The sequence below is a fragment of the Aotus nancymaae genome, unplaced genomic scaffold (assembly GCF_030222135.1).
Source record: "Aotus nancymaae isolate 86718 unplaced genomic scaffold, 86718_ANA_hifiasm-v0.15.2.pri h1tg000003l, whole genome shotgun sequence".
Classification (NCBI taxonomy): domain Eukaryota; kingdom Metazoa; phylum Chordata; class Mammalia; order Primates; family Aotidae; genus Aotus; species Aotus nancymaae.
The window spans coordinates 22653332-22675173 of NW_026988414.1; the positions used below are offsets into that span (position 1 = coordinate 22653332).

General features: G+C 46.0%; 1 protein-coding gene across 3 annotated transcripts in view; it reads left to right on the forward strand.

Annotated features, from left to right (window-relative positions):
* Positions 1–21700, forward strand: part of EPB41L4B (erythrocyte membrane protein band 4.1 like 4B) — a 160132-nt gene extending 138432 nt beyond the window's left edge. For 2 of the 3 annotated variants that reach the window (XM_021672136.2, XM_064379079.1), the window contains exons 23-26: positions 7734–7850; positions 10523–10591; positions 17040–17185; positions 19052–21700. In XM_021672136.2, the coding sequence (XP_021527811.2) occupies positions 7734–7850; positions 10523–10591; positions 17040–17185; positions 19052–19121 (402 nt within the window). In that variant the 3' untranslated portion in view covers positions 19122–21700. The remainder of the gene's footprint in view (positions 1–7733; positions 7851–10522; positions 10592–17039; positions 17186–19051) is intronic. The other variant, XM_064379093.1, reaches the window with a different exon arrangement.
* Positions 21701–21842: the final 142 nt, after the last annotated feature.

The following is a 21842-nucleotide window of genomic DNA, read 5'->3' on the forward strand; positions in this document are numbered from 1 at the left end:
ATCCTTGTCATTGGCCAGTCACTGCCCCAAATTCTAGAAAATAAGGATGTCACAGTTTGCCCTGTCTGCCTCATAGGAGTGCTATAAGGATCACGAGAGAGAGAGAGTCCTCCGAGAATAGAAAGCAGCACAGAAATGTGCAAGGTATTATTCCTATTATGAGATGACCCAGGCACATTTGGATATGCCTTTCTCTGGGCTCAGCCTAACACCTGAGTATACTTGAGCTTGAATCACAATCCACAAACATGGACTGGGAGTCAGATTTCCAACCAAGTCAAAAAATGTCTCCTCAGAGTCGACTGTGTGCCCAGCTGAGTGCTAGGCTTTCAGGGCAGGGAGGGCAGCTAAGGCTGCAGGGGAAGTGAGGTTGACGAGCGGCTGCCAGTGATGTGAGAGCCACATAGAAGATGCTCAGGGAGAAGCCAGAAGTGGGAGGTGTTCAGGGACAGCTTGCTGGAGGAGGAGTGGGGTGGATGGGGAGGATCCTGGAAGGTTTCAAGAGAGGACAAACGGGGCAAAGCGCTGCCAGGCTTTAGGAATGATCACCGTTCCCAGGTAGCTGGCATACGGAAATCACGTGTACACTTGTCTTCCTCATCTGGAGAGTTGGGACAGTCTAAGAGCTTCGAGGCAGCAGTCTTGGATAAACAGCTGACAGCTGACCCTGGGTGACCCCTGCTCTGGGAACCTTCAGAGTTATTCCTTGCTGTGTTCCAGTTAACGTAGCAGAGTTATTCATGGCCTTCTTGTTATGCGATTTGCCAAGATTGTTCACAGATGGAAGGGCCCTTCTCCCCTGCCTTTCAAGTAGGGAAACCCAGAAACAGAGGGCCTTCACACATCACCTCATCACCCCTTTGATGGATGGGAACTTGAGTCCCAGTCGGGGGGTCATGATGTGGGGCCAAGCTGGAGCTGGGATCCGGGTGTCCTTGCTCCTCTCCGGTGCGCTGTGCATCCTGTTGGGCTCCATCTGGTCTCTTCTTTAGGGACTTGCCACTTAGGAAAAAAGCAATTCCTGGAAGAAGGGCTTCATTTCTAGTACACCTCAGACTGGGAAAGATGAACAAGGGGCGTGGAAGAAGGGACAGCAGGTTAGGTGGCCTGGGCCTGGTGCTACACCAGTGTCCCAGCTGAGCTGAGCATCCCAACTGAGGCCTGACGTCCCAGGAAGGCCTTCTTGTGGGAGATGGAAGCCCAAGCAGCAGTCTGAGCACACCCTTGTTGAAAGGCAGCATTCCCCAAAGGGATCCGAGAACGCCTAGGATGTAACCCGAGGTCCTATAAAGGTAAAAGGGAGGAGAAGACTAAGTTCCAAGAGTCATGTTGAGGAAAACGTGTCTGGCAAGAATAGGAGCCAGTGGAGAAAGATGACTCTTGGAGTTTGACTTGTGGGCAACTTCCAGGCTGCTGAAACACGCTGCAATGACTGCTGTAGGGTTCATGTGAACTGCAGCTGCTGTGGGACTCAGTGTCTAACCCTGTCTGGGGACCCTGGGGTGCCGGGGTTTTATAGTATGAATAGGAGTATGCCAGGTGAAGAAAGTGGACCAAGGCAGTCTATGTAGAAATCACAGCATGGACAGAGTAAAGGACCTGGCAGGCCTGAGAATCAGGGTCAGTTTCCAAAAACATACATGGTGGCTTTGACAAGCGTGATGAGATTCCCTTAGAGATCATCTTGTTGCAGGTCCAGCTTGTAGATTTAATTACTTATAAATTTAAATGGTCCTTTCTTTGTTTGAAACTAACAGGCTGAGATTAGAAAGGAAGCAGCTCCTGGCAGGGAATCAGAGATGCCGTGATCTGAGGGGTGAATGCCTGCCAAATGACTGTCCAGCCTCTGCTTGCACCCCCTCAGTAACAGGAGGCTCATTCCCTCTCCCTGAGACATGCTGCTCATATCTCAGGGTACCTCTGACTTAGCTATGAAACAGGTATAGGCCTGTTTCACTACGCAGGCATGGGACAACTGAGACACAGCCACCACTTCACAGCTGAAGTTTGCAGTGACTGTGTGTCCTCAGGATAAAGCATCCTTTGAGGCATGAGTGCATGTATGCAGGCCTCAGGGAGAAGGTGTCCTGGGCATCTGGCTTTTTGGCAAGAGCTCCCTCCATTTTGGGCTTTCCTTGGTACCACGGGCCTTGTCCTTACTTTGTTCCAGAATCCTGTTTCCATGAGTGCCAAAGGGTCCCGGAGGGGAAGAGGACACTCCAGCACTCTGCTTCTCCCTTTGGTCCTCTTCCCTCTGTCTCCTTCCCCCAGCATCAGAAATGCAAGCAGCAGCCTTCCCACCTCTTGGTAGGGTGATGAGGAGGTCTCTATCTTAGGGGACCAGGCCCGCCTCCACAAGTCCGTGTCTTGGACACCGTGGTTGAGGGCTACCCAAGAGCTTCCTCATCCATGGGAGGAAGGAGCCAGAAGTAGAGGGAGGCAAGAGCAACCCCCATGCCTGACTTGTGACCAGGGCTTCATCAACTCTCTGGCCTATCAGCTGGAACAATGCCTTGGGACCATCTCCATTCCTTCACACACAGATGGGAAAACCAAACTCAGACAGGGGCAGGCGCTTGTCCCAGATCACACAGCAAGTGTGTGTCAAAGCCAGTTCTAGAACCTAGACGCTGGGCTGCCATTCCAGTGTCAGATGACCCAAGCCAGGCTATGTCTCTCTCTTTCTCTGTTAGCAAGTCCCCTCTCTCAAAGGCCAGGGTCAGGTGCCCTGGCCTTTGCCTGGGCTGTAGGATAGCCCTGGGACCGTCTTCAAGCTGTCAGCCCAGGTTTAGTCCTCAGTGTTGCTGAATGGAGCGTGAGGAAGGGAGGTGCGCAGGTGCCTTGATCTAAGAGACTCAGCCTGGATGAGCTGTGGTTATTTTGCCAGCAGTCCTGCACGCTTCACCTCCAACCGCTCTCTCTGAGCCTTCCCATCAACGTTTCCTGCTGAAGAGGAAGCAGCACTTTACAGGTATAAATATCAGAACTTCCCAAGTGCTACTCATCACACAGGCAGTGAATTACCCCTCCTGGGTGAATACTTTTTCCATGCAGTCATTTCCCAAGCTGACATCTTGTCTCTAGCCCCCTGCCTCCTACTGGCTGAGACTCCTGAGGTCCCACCACCATCCTGGTCCCTAGGCCCAGTGCTGGACCAACAGGGAACTGGAGATCTTGCCTTCATTCAGCAATGTGCCACCAAGACACAGTCAGAACTAAGTGCGTAACGCTAGCCAGGCATGATAGTGTGCGCCTATAGTCCCAGTTACTCAGGAGGCTCAGGTAGGAGAATCACTTGAACCCGGAAGGTGGAGGTCGCAGTGAGCTAAGGTAGCACCACTGTACTCCAGCCTAGGCAACAAGGCGAGAGTCTACCTCAAAAACAAAGCCAGGCTTAGTCAGTGGCTCACACCTGTAATCCTAGCACTTTGGGAGACCTAGGTGGGTGGATCACCTGAGGTCAGGAGTTCAAGATCAGCCTGACCAATATGGTGAAACCCCATCTCTACTAATAATACAAAATTAGCAGGGCACAGTGGTGGGTGCTTGTAATCCCTTGGGAGACTGAGGCTGAGGCAGGAGAATCCCTTGAACCCAGGAGGCAGAGGTTGCAGTCAGCCGAGATCGTGCCACTGCACTCCACCCTGGGTGACAAGAGTGAAACTCCATCTCCAAAAAATTAAAATTAAAAAAATATATAGCATAACCATTACCACTCTTATCACTCTTGATTCTTGTGGCCAGTCTCTGTGTGGAGTGGTTTTCAAAGAAGCACAGTCCGGCAAACTAAGAGTAACGAAAAGGTTCAATCTGGAACAGGCATCTCCCAAAAAATCATTAAAGAATATTAAATTAACACCTCCTGTAACACATCTTGAATCTCTTTTTGCCTTTTCCTTTATTCTCTTACATTCCTGCTTGACTCCAGGAACTTTCATTCTCAAACTCCACACACACACACACACACACACACACACACACAAACACTCTTTCTAACTTTGCTTTTGTAGCTTTCTCCCGCTCCTTTTCCCAAACCTTTTCTGCTCTAATCCCCAGCTCTTTTATTAGGTAGCTCAATTTAGCAGTCTTAAGCCTTAGAACCTTCGCAGCTTCATGTCTTTCCATTTCCGATTCTGCCTCAGAGTTCGTCATCAGATCTGAGTTTCTGCCTGGGTTGCGAGAGTTGGAGCATGTGGGAGAGAAGGGAAGGAGGCAAGTGAGCCAAGACAGCACCTGTTCTCCATTTGGTATTTTCTTTAGGGTGTGAATGTGAGCAGGTGCATGGGGGCACTGGCGTTGATTGAGCGAGGGGACTTGGGAGAGGTTACACTGATGCGTTAGTGATGTTGACCCCAGAATGCGGAGTCTTGCACCCCCTACTTCAAGTCTGCCATGCTGACTTCCCTCCCCGGGTGACACAGACCATGGACACCTATATGTTCTGTGTTCTTGGCTTTTTCTCCTTGAGGCCTGTCCCTCTCTGATCCCCAGGCTTCATGAACCACTCACCCAACTGCAAATCAGAGCCAATTAGCACCCAGATCCCTTCTGGACCATGACATGTTAGTCAAGAGTTCATGTGTCAGGGAGGACAGGGCTCTGGCCAGAGGAAGGCTGTGTAGGGCATGGGAATAGGCCCTGGGGTGGATGTTAGGAGTCAGTTTCTATCTGGTGCAATAACTTACTTTTATTTTGAACTGAATTCTACCAGCAGGGCTAAAGCTGAATCTCATCAAATCAAATTAGGGTCCCCCTTCTGTGGTTTCATCTGTGTTCCCCAGGGCACAGGGAGGTGGAAAGAAATCTGTTTAGTCCATGATGTCATCTGTTCGCTGATACATTTAGGCCACTCCTTGCTTCTTTCATGGCTGTTTTGGGCAGGTGAAGATCACTGTCCTGCCAGGATGTGTGACTGTCTACCTGTTGGACAACATTCTGTTCTGGGGCCATCCTGTCCTGGGGCCTGCCATCTCCTCAGCTCTACCTTAGGGGGTTGGTGGGGAGTTGGTTCTTGCTGCTTGTCAATCCCTGCTTCCCAGCCTCAGTGCATGGAGAAAGTGCACAGGGCTCCTTCGCTCAGCACTCACCAATGTCTACGCTCCTCTTCCCTCTGAATTTTCTCTCCAATGCCCGAACTAGCCATCTCTTAGAAGCCTTACACATTTCATCATCATTTATCTATGCTGAGAATCTTTCTGTGTCCCCAAGAGTCAGATTTTGAACTCAAAAGCCAAGCAGGTATAGAAGAATGTAGCTGCTTACCTGTAGAAAAGACCCAAGGAAGAAAGGAAATACTAGGAGAAAAAAATTAAGTGGTATTTCAAAATAGCCTTCGATTCCATGTGTTAGCTTACTTCCTTCTCACCCACAGTCCAGAGTGTGGGAACCCCAGGATTTTTTTTGTTTCAATCCAATCAGATGCATATTTAAGAAAGGTCAGAAATGCTTGTGCAATGGATCAACACTTCCTTACCATAAAAGTCAAATGCTGGGCAAAGCCGTAAGGCATTCATTATGTTCTTCAGTTGGGATCCCGGTGGCCAGGACACATTTTGGCTTCTAGGCAGTGTGGCCATGTTTCTGTCATTGGTGCCAGCTTTCATTTTCTTCAAAAAATACACATCGCTTGCCTGCTGTCATCGGAGGAGAAAAGACCCAGTAGCCTGGGGTCCCTGATGTAATTGGTTCTGGTTAGAGCATGGATGCCCTGGGGCAGTGGTGGGAACTGATCCTAAGGGCAGGGGGGAGACAGCTTTCTGCAGGATATGCCCTGGGGTCCATAGAGAGCAGCAGGAGGGTTTTAAATAGTTTGATAAAAGTTAACTGCAGGTTACTCAGATGGATTCACTTGACTTTAAAAAATGGATTTAGAAACAGTCAACAAAACGAACTTTTGCAAATGCAATTTCTACACCTTCCAAATTTGAATAGTAAAACAGGCCATCGTGAAGCCCATTGTGAGACAGTAGTTGTAAAAAGCCCTTTGGAAATTGTCCAGAACTGCACGATTGTGAAGAGGTCAGAGTCAGATCACTTTGGAGAAGGAAAAGAGGCCAGCAATTTTCTTGATCATTTTTCCATGAAACCTACCCAGCGGCTGTATTTTATTCTTCACAGCAGGATGGTATCAACTATTTAAGGAAACTCTCTTGAGCTAAAAGATGTGTATATTTGTTCTCCAGAGCAAATGGTCCCTCCCTGAAACTCGAAATAACCCTGTCCGTGGTTCCCTCTCCTAACATCAAGCGTCCTCTGTCCACCAACCTCATTCTCAGCAGTACAAGCTGTTGGACCTCTACTGGGCACATGCTGCTATTCAAGGATAAGGTGGAGAACCCTGTGTATCCCAAAGGATGTGGCACTTGTCTCACAATGTTTGGTATTTTCCAGCTAAGTAGCAGGGTGTCCCAGCGCCAATACGAGATGCCACGGCTGGGCCCATGCATCTTGTCATGGGGTCAGGATCAGTTTGTTTTCTGAACACAGATAATAAAGAGCCAAGACATATGAAACCCTGAAGTATATGGTACAGCTGGGCACAATGGATCATGCCTGTAATCCGAATACTTTGGGAGGTTGAGGAAGTGGGGGATCTCTTGAGGCCAGGAGTTCAAGACCAGCCTGGGCAACATAGTGAGCCTTTACCTCTACAAAAAAGAAAAATTAAAATATTAGCCAGGCATGGTGGCACATGTTTGTAGTCCAGGCTACTTAGGAGGCTGAGACAGGAGGATCACTTGAGCCCAGGGGTTTGAGGCTGCCATGAGCTATGATCACACCACTGCACTCCAGAGTGGGTGACAGAGCAAGACCCTGTCTCAAAAAAAAAAAAAAAAAAAAAAAAAAAAAAAAAAAGGCGTGGTGGCTTATACCTGTAATCCCAACACTTTTGGAGGCCAAGTTGGGCAGATCACTTGAGGTCAGGAGTTTGAGACCAGCCTGGCCAACATGGTGAAACCTCATCTCCATTAAAAATACAAAAATAAGCTGGGTGTGATGGTGGGCCTGTAGTCCTAGCTACTTGTGGGGGCTGAAGCAGGGGAATCATTTGAACCCAAGAGGCAAAGTTTGCAGTAAGCTGAGATTGTGTCACTGCACTCCAACCTGGGCAACAGAGCGAGACTTCGTCTCAGAAAACAAAAAATCAGCTATATGTTCCTCCCCATGAAATATTTCTTTCCCGGTGACCTCCTTAGACATCCACTCACTTACATAATCTGGCATGTGCCCTTGTTCAACAGAGTGCAGGAGGGCACCAAGCATGGAAGGCAAATGCTTCAAGTGTGTGCCCACGCCTCATATTCCTCCATGGCTCACATCACTAATTCATCCTGGCTCTCCTTCTGGTTTGGCCTGGGCAATGCTTCAGAACCCTCAACCGTGTGCCGAGAAGCCACTACCTGTCCTGTGCAGTTGACATAGGAGACAGCCTCTACCTACCAGGCCTGGGAATGGGGTCTTGGTGTGTCATCTGCTCAGATGATGGAGAAGACATATGAAAGACAGATAGGAGAAAAGAAGGCTGAGAGAGGAGGGAGGAGGGTGGGACCAGAAGCCAGTTGGCCAGAGGCCGGAAGTAGGCTGTGGGTGAGGCTGGCTTGAGAACAGTCTGGAGTTGCCAGATCCGTCTTGCACTGTGCTATCTTTCTCTCCTTTCCCCTCCCCTATCTCCTCTTCCTCCTCCCCCTCTCTTGCCACCTCCTCCTCCCCTTCTCTCCTCTCCTCGTGAGCAGGCAGAGCCCGCCAGCAACCCCCACTGTGCCCACTCTCGCTGTTCTCCTCCACTCTCTCTCCCCATGAAGGAAGAGACCACTGGAGTTTGCATGTACCCTCCAATCAAAACGAGGCTGGTAGGTACCCTGGCAGGGAGAGGGGCCTGGCCAGGAGAGGTGAGGTGGGTAGGAGCCACCAGGCGAGGTGGAAGCCTGGATGGGCGTGCAGAAGCCCCAGATCGCGGGAGAAGCCCGCCAACAGGTGCTCTCACTCCAGGTGGTTGGAGGATTCGGAGTCCAGCTGGTCCTGGTCAGATTGGAATATGCAGCTGTGGGTGCCCCCTTCGCCTCTAGGTCTCAAGAATCAAGAGTTTGTTTTCCTAGAATTTTGATGAGCATAGATGCTTTGACCAGAGAGAACTATATGCTTTGGTACTCACGAGATGGACTCTTAAGTTGCATTTCTATTGAAAATAAAACTTTTTGAAACGTGTCTTCTTCTGCTGTTTATCAAGCTAATGATATAATAGGAGTGCTACCTAACAATGTGAATGAAATCACCTGTCATCCCAATTTAGCATTGTCATTTTTTACATATTTCCTTCTATTTATTCATATCATTCATAATTGTACATAGTTAAATCGTAATAACATTATCCTCTCTTGTTTTTCTCTTTTCACTTAATGCTACCATGCTGTTTCTATCTTGTTCTTGTTACCACATTATATGACTCTATTCCATCAAGCGAATGGTCTGCCATTTCCCGAACACATTCTTTACTGCGGGATGTGTGCTTTGTTTCCAGTTTGTCACTATTTGGGAAAACACATGTAGCTTTTTACACCAGGAATTTTATTTTCTTAGGCTAGACACTGCTGGATGAAGTATTGTGAGTTTGGCTTTTGCCCCCTTTCTAAAGTGGTTGTGCTAACAGATAGTGCCATCAGAAGAGAGTGACTATGCTTTTCGCCACAGCCTTAGCAACACAGGGTACCATTGTTGAAATATATTTTTCTTATTTACAGCAGGTATAAAATAATTCTTTGAGGTGGCTAACTTTCACCTATTTAATGCAATAATAAACCACTTTCTGGCCAGGCACGGTGGCTCACACCTGTAATCCCAGCACTTTGCGAGGCTGAGGCAGGTGGATCACTGGAGGTCAGGAGTTTGAGTCCAGCCTGGCCAACATGTGAAACCCCAACTCTACTAAAAATACAAAAATTAGCTGGGCATTTTTTGTAGTGTGCGCCTGTGATCCCAGCTACTCGGAAGGCTGAGGCAAGAGAATCACTTAAACCTGGTGGTTTAAGAGGCGGAGGTTGCAGTGAGCTGAGATTGCACCACTGCACTCCAGCCTGGGTGACAGAGTGAAACTCCATCTCAAAGTAAATAAATAAATAAACAAACAAACCACTTTCTCGCTCTGCTTCATGATGGTCTGTCTGAGAGTCTTATCTATTACTTTCCACTAGGATATTGGTCTCAGAGCACCTTGCTGACCCAATAGGCAACGAGAGGAGAATGTACCTCAAGACTTCACCCAAGAGTCCTTTGTTTCACCTGAGCTAAAAGGCAGTTTGAGGTCTATTCTGTCAATTTTGAGATGTGTAAACGGACCAGAGAGATTTGTGGGAAGGGGAGCAGACTTGGGCTGGATATCTCGGTATACATGGCAAGGATATTGTCATCCCCAGAAGGGGGAGACCTGCTTCACCCATTCGGAAAAGCTTGGCCAATTTGGGTCTCAGCTAATGTGTTCTTACTAATCCCTGCCTCACCCTCCCACTGGAGCCACTCAGGAGCATCGAGCAGCTATCCCAGAGTCCACAGGCAAGAACTCCGGCTGGCCCTGAACAGTGGTGGCCTTGGTGTCTTGCCTCAGCCCTCTGCTGGCGGATGGTATGGTATGCATTCACCAGCAGGTGTGCAGACAGTTTCTGTGCCCCAGGAATCATACACAAAGCTAGTGCCAGAGTCATCAGGCCCCCGGGCCTCATGGCATACCCTAGGCTGGCTTGAAAAAATACGCCCTCCCATTTCCCAAGGCCTCCAGGAGGCCAAAGACAAAATGACCAAAGAGAAAGACATGAAAGTCGAGTCCTTTTGGCCAGCACTACCTGATCAACTGTTCATCTGACCTCATTCAGACTAGCTCCATCCTGCAGGTACTCTGAGCACTGGGCATCTTTATGCATCAAGCCTTCTGTTCCCAAGGGCCGTGGGGCAGGATTCTCCCATGCTTCCATGGGCTTCCCTGAGGGCTCCCTCTATTGGCTAAAGCATACAGGGAGTTCAGTAACTGAAGTGATTAGACAGCGAATACTTTCTGGCTTAATCAGCCCAGCCTCCTTGTACCCTGCCTGCTGTTAAGATACCGTGTGACCTCTCAGCAGCCTCTAGGCCATTCCTACAGCCATGAAGAAGTCATCAGAAGCCACCCCAGGCAGTTCTGACTCCCTCATTATCCACCTTGATTGTGGCTTTTTATGAGTCAGGCCTGGAAGGCCCAAGCAGATCCAGCTGAAGGCAGCTCCAGGGAGAGGCAAGTGTGGACATGCTCGCGGAACACGAGACCCGAGGCTGTCATCCCCACTGGGTCCCGCCCTGTAATCCAACGCCAGGCACAGATACAACCACCAGTCCACAATCCTGAGGGACCCTTTGTGTGTGTCCTTATCTGAGTGATGAAGGCTCTGTGGAGGCACCCCTGAATCCTTCCGTTCCATTTTAAAGGTGCTCTGCCAAAGATTGCAAAACTTTGTTTTCTAATCTGAAGGTAACCCCCTTTTCTTTCTCTCTTTTGAAGATAAAAACATTCCCGGCTGATACAATGAACCCGTTTCCTGATACTTTCACCACAGGGCCACAGTTTACTGTAAGTAGATCCAGAAAACAGATGTGCATTTTCAAACCTTGTTCCCATGTAGTGTGCTTTTTTCCTGTGGGATGCCAGACAGCAAGCTCAATCGCTTCTTTTGATCACCGTTGAACTCCATGAGGTTGGGAAGAAGCTTGGATTTACAGTCTGCCTCTTTATTTTATTGATGTGAGATTGACTTAAAATTAACCATTTTCAAGTGACAATTCAGTGACGGTACATTCACAGTGTTGTGCAATGACCACTTCTATTTAGGTCCAATACATTTTTATTGCATCCTCCAAAAACCCCACACCCATTAAGCAGTTCCTCCTCATCTTCCCCTTATTCCTACCCCCTGGCAACCACCAGTCTGCATTCTGTGTCTATGGATTTACCTAGTCTGGATATTTCATCTAAATGGAATCATATCATATGTTTCCTTTTGTGACTGGTCTCTTTCACTTAGCATAATGTATTTGAGGTTCATCCACACATGTTTTTCTTTCTTTCTTTTTTTTTTTTTTAGATGGATTTTTGCTCTGTCACCCAGGCTGTAGTGCAGTGGCACGATCTCAGCTCACTGAAACCTCTGCCTCCTGGGTTCAAGCATTTCTCCTGCCTCGGCCTCCTGAGTAGCTGGGATTACAGGCGCCTGCCATCTTGCCTGGCTAACTTTTATGTTTTTAGTAGAGACAGGGTTTCATCATGTTGGCCAGGCTGGTTTTAAACTCCTGACCTCAGGTGATCCACCCACCTTGACCTCCCAAAGTGCTGGGATTACAGGTGTGAGCCACCATGTCCAGCCTCATTTCTTTTTATGATGGGATATTATTTCATTGTATCTATATACTGCAATTTGCTTATCTGATCATTTATTGGGGGTATTTGGGTTGTTTCCACTGTTTGGCTATTGTGAATAGTGCTGCTATGCATATGTGTGTAAATATATCTGTTTGAACACCTGTTTTCAATTCTTTTGGGTTGGATCCAATGATCCAACCCAAAAGAATTGAATGTGGTCTTAGGTCTTAGGTCACTTTACCACCCAGACCACCAGTAACTTCTTTTTTGCTTTTAGAAATGGGGGTCTCACTATGTTGCCCAAGACTGATCTCAAACTCCTGGGCTCAAGTGATCCTCCCACCTTGGCCACCCAAAGTGCTGGGATTATGGGCATAAGCCACCATGCCTGCCCTGTCTTCTTACTTAAGGTGAAAGTAGTAATAAGAATATCCTCCTCATATCCTGCTGAGGCAAGGATCAAAAAGGGCCGAGAATTTGAAAGTGCTTTAGTAACCGCAAAACATCCCACACATGTCAAATATGATAGTTGTTTCTCAAGGCTAGAGAGGCAGGGTGGTGTGATGAACACAGACAGGTAGTCCTGACAACAGACTTCTTGTCACCACCTCTCTGGGTGTCACTGGACAGCTTGTTTGTTCTGCCAAGGCTGGGCACAGTGGCTCATGCCTGTAATCCCAGCACTTTAGGAAGCTGAGGTAGGAGGATCGCTTGAGACCAGGAGTTAGAGATCAGCCTGGGCAACATAGAGAGACCCTGTCTCTACAAAATAATAATAATAAATTAGCTGCTGATTTATTATTAAATTTATTATTAAATAATCACGGTAGGATAAATTTAATAATAATAAATTTATAATAATAAATAAGTCCCAGCTACCCAGGAGGCTGAGGCAGGAGGATCTCTGGAGCCCAGGAGGTGGAGGTTGCAGAGATCCATGATTGCACCACTGTACTCCAACCTGGGCAACAGAGTGAGACCCTGTCTCCATTTTTAAAAAATATTCTGCCAAATGTTTAAATGTTGTAGTTTCCTCATCTGCAAAATGAGAGAGTTTGATAATGTTCATGCTTCTTTTCAGAAAAGAACATTCTTTAAATGAAAGTTTCTGCAGAAACTCACTGTATAATGAGCAATTAGGTGGCACAGAAGTGAGGAATCTGGGGTCCAGTCCTCTTTCCTCTCACTCTATCCTCCTCCCAGGAACTGGAGCTTGCAATTTCTGTGATCCCTGAAGCTCCCTCCAAAGGATTTCTGTACCGTCTGGAGGATCTGTGAGGTGGGCTGTGGGTGGCTAAGAGTAGCTCTAAGTGCAGTCTTATGAGATGGATGATGACCACTGCCTCACATGGCTTCAGCCATGTAGGGAGGGACAAAGCAGTGGCTGATTCAAGTTTCAGAGGATGAGCAGAGTTGGGAAGGTGTCCAGCATGGCAGGCAGAGAGAAAAATAGGTTCCTAGAACAGTCCATTTCTAGGGTCATGAGCTGCTTCCAGCATCTGCCTTTTAAGAATGAGAGGGCAGAGACATGGGGCTCTGCCAGGATGTTAGATGCTATTGCCTTGACACTCATCCTGGCTCCCTGCAGTCTTGCTGGACACAGCTCCCCAGCTGGAAGCTCCGGTTCCACCTCCCTCAGTTGGCCGTAGTGGGACACTCTGGCCTTCTGCCCAGCCTTGGCAGTGCTGTGAGACACTCAGGGAAGCCCTTCCCAAAAGCTGGGGGCCAAGATGGAGCAGGAAGCCAATGGAAGAAACCACGCTGGGACTTTTAAGAACTGAGCAAGAGTGGCTTGAAGACAGCTGGAGCAGGCAGAGGGAACAGCATGAGCCAGAGTCCTAGAGCGGGCGGGGTCATCACACATTCAAAGGACTGAAAAGCAGGCCACTGGGACTGGGATGCAGGAAGCAAGGGCAGCTGGGTGTGAGAGGAGGAAGGGGATGTAGGTGGTGTCAAAACTGGAGGGGCACGACCATGTTGGCCTTGTAGTCCACAGTAGGGATTCTGATCTCCATCCTAAGAGCATAGGGAAAACTTTGAGGGACTTTGAGCAGGGAAGTAACAGGGCAGATGCACTTGGAAGGGATCCCTGTGATCACAGTGGGAAGACAGTGGCTTCCAGGTAGAGTGGATTCAGGACAGTAGCCTGGAAATGCAGGATAGTGGTTTAAGGAAGAGAGAGCAGAGAGCTTGACCTGGAGTGGTTTTGCTGGTGGAAGTGGAGAGAAGCGCATTGATACGGAAGATATTTAGGAGGCTGGTAAGATATAGGATTAGATGAGGCAGTGAGAAGGTCAGAAATGGTTTCCAGAGAGCTGGGCGTGGTGGCTCACCCCTGTAATCCCAGCACTTTGGGAGGCTGAGGCAGGTAGATCTCCTGAGGTCAGGAGATAGAGACCATCCTGGCTAACACAGTGAAACCCTGTCTCTATTCAAAATATAAAAAACTAAATGGACATGGTGGTGCGTGCCTGTAGTCCCAGCTACTCAGGAGTCTGAGGCAGGGGAATCGTTTAAACTCGGAAGGCAGAAGTTCCAGTGAACCAAGATCACGCCACTGTACTCTAGCCTGGGCGACAGAGCAAGACTCCATCAAGATGGAAGGAAGGAAGGAAGGAGGGAGGGAGGGAGGCAGGAAGGGAGGGGAAGGAAGGGGAAGGAATGGGAAAGAGTTCCCAGATTTCTGATTTGCAGAATGTGGATGGACAGTGGTTCCATTCACTGGGATAAGGAAACTTGGAAAAAGATTCAGTTGGGAGAGATGAGTTTGCCTTCGGCCATGATGAATTAGAAATGCCTTTGAAACATCTAGATGGGCACAATGAATGGGTGGTTGGATATCCAAGTCTGTAACTCAGAAGAGAGGACTAGACTGGAGACAATGATTAGGGAGGCAATGACAGCTGGATGGTAACAGAAGCCAAACTCATGGGCTTCAGCGTCGCAATTCTCCCATCCCCGTATGTCATGTTCTCATCTCCTTCCTGCCAAGATCATGACACTTGAACTTGCTGCAGGTTTGGCCTCTCCACAGGCCTCCAGACCTATCCTGGTCACAGTGACATGGCGAGTTTAGCAGCTCTGGGGAGCTCTGCACAAAGTTGATCTGGCAGGTGATCTAGCATTGATGGAGCTGGGTTTCAACAGCTAGGCCCTTACTTGATCCTAAAGCCAGTTTCTACTTTGTATTCAGGCCTATTCACTGGGTCTCTGCTGATACTCAGCTGAGTACATTGGTCCATCTAGGGTGGGGACCCCTGCCTGGCTCTGGCCAGATTTCTGCTCCACATGCTTCTTTCTAAGCTGGCTCTGTTCAGCTGTTACCTGGTTTGTTCCAGTGAAAGCTTGTTCATTCACTCATTCATTTCCTCATTCAACGAATGTAAAAAAGATGGATTCTTAGGGTTGAGATTTATTAATATAAGTAATTTTTTTACTGCTTTTTCAAGGTCATTCTTTAGTGAAGCTGGCTTTTTTATTTTTCACTTGAAGTATATGGCAGTGCAAATTTGCCTTTTTTTCCGGAAAGAATAAATAATGGCATCAAAGGCCAGGCTCAGTGGCTCGTGCCTGTAATCCCAGCACTTTAGGAGGTTGTGGCAGGTGGATTACTGGAGATGAGGAGATCGAGACCATCCTGGCCAACATGGTAAAACCACGTCTCTACTAAAATACAAAAAATTAGCTGGGTGTGGTGGCACGCGCCTGTAATCCCAGCTACTCGGGAGGCTGAGGCAGGGGAATCACTTGAACCTGGGAGGCGGAGGTTGCAGTGAGCTGAGATGCCACCACTGCATTCCAGCCTGGTGACAGAGCAAGACTCCATCTCAAAAAAAAAAAATGCAAAAATTAGCTGGGCGCAGTGGTGGGCACCCCTAACCCCAGCCACTCAGGAGGCTAAGGCAGAAGAATGGCTTGAACCTGGGAGGTGGAGGTTGCAGTGAGCCGAGATTCGGAGATTGCGGCACTCCAGCCTGGGCAACAGAGTGAAACTCCAACTCAAAAAAAAAAAAAATGGTACTGCTCATTTGATGATCAGAACATCTTTAGAAAGTCATGTAATAAATTTCTTCATGTTCAGGGCCAAGAACTAGAATGAGAAATCTAGTTATAAAATATATAACTGGTATTATCAAAAATATAAAACAAGCAAAAATGATTGCATTGAAAAAACACTATGATGGCCGAGCACAGTGGCTCACACCTAAAATTCCTGCACTTTGGGAAGCCAAAATGGGAGGATCACTTGAGGCCGGGAGTTTGAGTCTCTAATCTTCGTAGAGACTCTGTTTCTACGAAAGATTAAAAAATTTCCAGGCATGGCATGCACCTGCAGTCACAGCTACTTGAGAAGCTTAGGCAGAAGGATCACCTGAGCCCAGGAGGTTGAGGCTGCAGTGAGCTCTCATTGTGCCACTGCACTCCAGCCTCGGCAGCAGAGTGAGATCCTGTCTCAAGTAAAGAAAACAAGAAAGAAAGAAAAATACTAGGAGGAAATATACTGAAGACAACAATAAGGAATTATGGAATTTCTTCATTGGTCTACTTTTTTTTTTTTTTGAGACAGAGTCGCACTCTGTCCCCCAGGCTGGAGTGCAGTGACACGATCTCAGCTCACTGCAACGTCACCCCCAGATTCAAGTGATTCTCCTGCTTCAGACTCCTGATTAGCTGGGATTACAGGCACGTGCCACCATGCCTGGCTGATATTTGTCTTTTTAATAGAGCCGGGGTTTCGCCATGTTGGCCAGGCTGGTCTTGAACTCCTGACCTCACGTGATCCACTCACCTCAGCCTCCCAAAGTGTTGGGATTACAGGCGTGAGCCACCACATCGGGCCTGATCTACTTTTATATATCTTCTAAGCTTTCTATATAAAAGTAATGAATATAGTTTGTTATGTAATGAAAATGACAAGAATATGTTATCCTCTCCAAATGAGACTGTATACTCTAGACCAGTAATTCTGAAACTTTATTGTAATTCCTCCAGAAGAATCATATGGAGGTCTTGTTAAAACACATATTGCTGGACTTCATTCCCAGACTTTCTTGGGTCTCAGTGGTCTTGAGTGAGGCCTGAGGCCTGAGAATTTGCATTTTTACCAAGTTTTAAGATAATGCTGATGTGGCTAGTCTGGGCCCCATACTTTGGGAACCAATGCAACAGTAATGAAAAATGACAGTTATGGTGTCAGCTAGCACTGGTTCTGAATACTGTTCTTAACACTTACTGTGTGACCTTGGGCAGATTACTTAACCTCTCTGAGCCTCACTTTTCCCTATAAAATCAGTTTTAAAATAGACATTTTTTTTTCTTACCTTTTTTCCTGGTGTCAGAATGTTTACTACTGGGCATGGCAAAGTTTAAATGGCTACGTGTTTCTTTCTGTGTGGCAAATGCAAAAATGGTGCATCTTACAACTGATGGTGTCCAAGATGTGAGGAAATATGATTGCTACCTTAAAGGGCTGTCAAGAGTTAATATGTGGAAAGTACTTAGCATGGTGTCTGGCACAAAGTAAAATCACTTAAAATGACAATCAATTTTAGCTGGTAGTGAAAAAGAACAGGAATTGTAGAGTAAGGCCTAGGGAGCAACTGACAGTGTGAAAATGGAACCCAAATTGAGATTGATCTCCTCTTCCCTATTTCTTCTCCAGGCAGACTTCCGAGACAGTAAATTACAGTGCTGTCCTGGCCCATCTTCCCCGCTGATCCCAGCAGCGACCCTGAGGCCTTTGACAGAGACCGTCTCCACAGTGCAGACCATTTACACCACCCGGAAACCTGTTTCCCTGGCAGCCAGGTAAGTCAGGTCAGCAGGTACGACTGGTAATTCTGGCGACAGGGAAACCAGGGAGACTCTAGGTTCATTGTATTTGTGACACCTACAGCCTTTTCCTACATTCTTTCATTTATTCTGTAAGTATTTATTGAAATATCTACAAAGGGGCCAGATGCAGTGGCTCACACCTGTAATCCCAGAACTTTGGGAGGCTGAGATGGGAGAATTGCTTGAGGCCAGGAGTTTGAGACCAGCCTGGCCAATGTGGTGAAACCCCATCTCTACTAAAATTATTCAGGCGTGGTGGCACACACTTGTAATCCCAGCTACTCAGGAGGCTGAGGCAGGAGAATCACTTGAACCTGGTAGGCGGAGGTTGCAGTATGCCGAGACTGTACCACTGCATTCCAGCCTGGGCAACAGAGTGAGACTTTGTCTCAAAAAAAAAAAAAAGGAAATATCTACAAAGGGTAGGCTGTTAGAGGAGATAGACGACGAATTATGTGTGTGTGTGTGTGTGTGTGTGTGTATGTGTGTGTGTGAGAGAGAGATACTGACAATGATATTGACAAGGGATAGGAAACTGTGAAAGGCAATGAGGTATTCTGGGATGGCCTCAATGAGGTAGCATTTAAGCAGAGCCCTGAAAGTGGTTACAGAGAAAGCTGTAAATATCTGGAAAGGGTACTGGGCAGAGGAACTAGCCAGTGCTAAGGCTCCTGATGAAGCACGTGCCTGGCATGGTTAAGGAAGTTTAAGAGGCCAGTGTGGCCAGAGCAGACTGAATGGCAATAGAGGAGGCCTATGAAGTAGCGGGTTAGGGCCAGACTTTGTAGGCCCCTGTTGGTTACAGTAGAAACTTTGATTTCTACCCCGAATGAAATTATTAAACTTGGTTCATGCCTTTAAACATGTGTATTTTGCTGGGTGTCATGGCTTGTGCCTATCATCCCAGCTACTCAGGAGGCAGAGGTGGGAGGATCATTTGAGGCCAATAATTCAAGTCCAACCTGGGCAACATAGCAAGACCCCATCTCTAACTAACAACAACGAAAAGATATGTATTTACCGTGTGTGTGTGTGTATGTGTGTGTGAACAATGGAGGCAGGTTCCATAGATATGCAACTAGACCTGAGGTCCAAAAAGACAGAGGCAACTTCTCAAAACAGCCAATTTTACTTCATTCAATTTTATTCATTATAACATAATAATTGGGAGGCCAAGGCAGGTGGATCATGAGGTCAGGAGTTCAAGACCAGCTTGTCCTATATGGTGAAACCCCATTTCTACTAAAAAATACAAAAATTAGCCGTGGCATGGTGGCACACCCCTGTAGTCCAGCTACTTGGGAGGCTGAGGCAGGAGAATCACTTGAACCTGGGAGGTGGAGGATGTGGTGAGCTGAGATGGTGCCACTGCACTCCAGCCTGGGTGGTCACAAGTGAGACTTCGTCTTAAAAAAAAATTAATTAATTGTTACAACATTCCCTCAGACATTCATCAAATTAAAGCCTGGGAGAAAATGCATATGAAACCAATTTAAAGCATGACTTAAAGATATGTAACCCCTGGGCATCTCCTTCATTCAAAAAACTTTACTGAGTGGCTTTCATGCACCAGATACTGTGCTAGGCTCTGGAGGTTTGGAGATGAATGACGTATAGTCAGGAACTGTCAGCCTGGTGGGACTGAGAAACCAGTAAGTAGCCACTTTCAGATCACTGTAATGCTAACAAATGTCAGGTGTCCTCAAGGAGTCTAAAAAGGAAAGTCCAACACTGAGATCAGTAAAGAACCTGGGAGATGATACTGAAGATGTCTGCGTCTGCAATTTTTGAGGGATTGTCTCACTTTTTAAATTTTTTTTAATTTTTTTTAATTTTTAGTGCAGAGACACTCCGGCAGGAACTGGAGAGAGAGAAAATGATGAAAAGACTGTTGATGACCGAACTGTGAAATTCTCCCCTTGTCACCTGGAAGATGGCATGGTGCCTTCTGTCCGTCTTCTTTCTTCGGGCTTTGTGTGCTCACTCTAGCACAACATACAAACGTGTGCTTTGTTCGCCCAGGTCTCCATGGTTAGATGAAGCCAATTTCTGGCTTGACTTTTATGGGAAAAATTATTTTATGTCTCCTAAGCATTAGAGTTTTTCTATTACTCTATGTAGTTGAGACAGGATTTGATAAGTCTAGGAAAAGAAAGATGGGAAAACAGGATTCCTTTTCAGAAGCACCTGTGTGTATCTGTTAATAACCACAGGGGATAATATGATGTGGGATCCTTTACTATCAATTTCAACCATGTGATTTTGTATGATTGAAACTTGCACCGAGCTTTGACTGTTTGTTAAAGAGTCATTTTTAATGAAAGAATAATTCTTTATTGCTGGTTTTTCATTTACACTGATAAATACACAGATCTTATAAAGTCTTTAACATTCATTTGTATTCAGACACGAGCAGATGAACTAAAAAAGTGAAAGTTACATATCACTATGACTGAAGATACTTCAACTTAATCTGAAATATAATTTAACTTGTAAACTCTTTGGATATAATAGAATTTATCATTGAACCCAAAGTAGGAAATGATAGCTTACATTGTCTAAAAATGTTCAGATGATTCAAAATCCAGATTCATTTGGGTGTTCTATCAAGGAAAATTATTTCTAAAGTTGATTGATTCATGTCCTATTGATAGAATCCTGACCAGAAGAAATTTTGCTCTTTTTATATAGTTTCAAGAAATGTGTTTTTAAATTTTTATTAATGCACTTGAACAACTTTGCAGGAATAAAGGAATCTCCAACCACAAAATATCCCTCTAAATTAGTTCGCTAGCTTTCTCAAGGAATACGCACATATTTTTACATAGCTATGATCATTGTGTACATTCTCTTTTGTTTTTCTTCTCTGCCTAACACTTGGCTCCTCTTATCAACACAGATTCTACTCTCACCAATTTAAGTGTCTTTATATCCATGTAACATGGTTAACCTCACTCTCACTTCACCCCGTTATTAGATATTTGAGTTATATCTAATTTTTCACTCGTATAAATAGTGCTGCTATGAATGTCTGTAAAAAAAAAACAAACTGCTCCTTCTTTTGGATTATTCCCTTAGGAATATCTCCAAAGAGGGATTACAAGGTCAAAGAGCATGAAGTATTTTATAGCTCTTGTTTTATATAGCCAGATTGCTTTCTAGAAAGATCCAATCTTTGGGTTGGAAGGACCTTAAAGGTCATCTAGTTTAGCCTCCCCACCCCCTCTGAATGCTTGAATCCCCTCTACAATTTATGATGCCACCAGCAATGTATAAGCATTTCTATTTACCAATAGCTCTGCCAGTATTGGGTTTTGCCATTTTTATTTATTTTTGCTAGTTTAATAATAGGTATGTATAGTTGTTCTTGAAGAGTTGTTTTATTTCATTAATTGCTAGCAAGGCTGAGCAGGTTTCCATGTGATGATTTACTAGTTGTATTTCCTTGTGTGTAAAATGTTCATCCATTTCTTATGACCACTTGTTAAGAGGAACTGATCTCATATATTTGTATCAGAACTGTATTTTTATGTTGTATTGTATAGTTTGCTCTCCTGTCCCTCTCCTTAAAACTGAATGGTGCCAATAATTTGATACTAATGACTATAAAAAAAGGTAATGCCTCATTTACTAGTATTGTGGTAAAATGAGGAATGTAAGCAAATATTCAGATAACTGAGGACTAACCCTTTAAGTGCTGAATCTTTACAATTTTAATATTTTTTTTTTTGAGGGAAATCTTTCTAAAATGTATTACATAGTTCCCTGCCTTAGTAAACAGAGTATACTGGAGAGCATTTAACCTTTTCTTGATGAGTCATGGTCATGGTTATAAACATCAGCCCCTTTTGTACCTTGGTACAGTGCAGTGATATCATCAAGAGCTATCGATATGTGTAGGGCTTGGCTTGGCCTTTTTAGGATATTATGCTCTTCTCACTGATGGTTTTTTACTGCTCTCTGCTCTATCAGTGGAGCTATCCGGGGCAATTGTAGTGTTTGGGGCCTTTTACCCCCATGTTCCCCGGCTATACTTTTAAAACAGCTTTAGCTGTTCTTTATCTCGTGCACATGATACAAAATGTGTTCCCGTACAATATGGGGCTGTCACTCTTGCCAACCCAGCACCCTCTTCCTCTTGTAACTTGCTTTCTGAGGCTTCTGCTCTTTACCTCCTGCTCTCTGATGGAAACCTCCAGGACAAAGCTGAAGGTTTCTTGGGGAAGCCAGGAAGCCAGTATTTCATATGTGTCAGATTTGCTTGGCTTCCGAGGAGGTATGCATGGGCTTTTTGGCCAGTGTTTCCAGGAGGCTCTGAGCCTCCTGCTTCTTCCCCGCATCTCCCTGAGTTCACAGACTTTGAGGTTTCTGAAGGTTGATGTCACTGGAAGTCTGACCACAAACAAGTTGGCTGTTACTGTATTTGAAAACCCAGTATCTTTGGCAGCTCACCTCTAACCAGTAAAATAAGAGGATTCCATGGTTTCAGCAGTTGTCCTGGTTATTTGCCTATTTAAGTGAATGATGGGTGCTTGCATTGTGACTGAGAAGATAGAATTGTGCTGGATGGATTCATAGGGATGAAAATGAATTGGCACAATTGTTTCACATTTTTTATATATTTTAAACC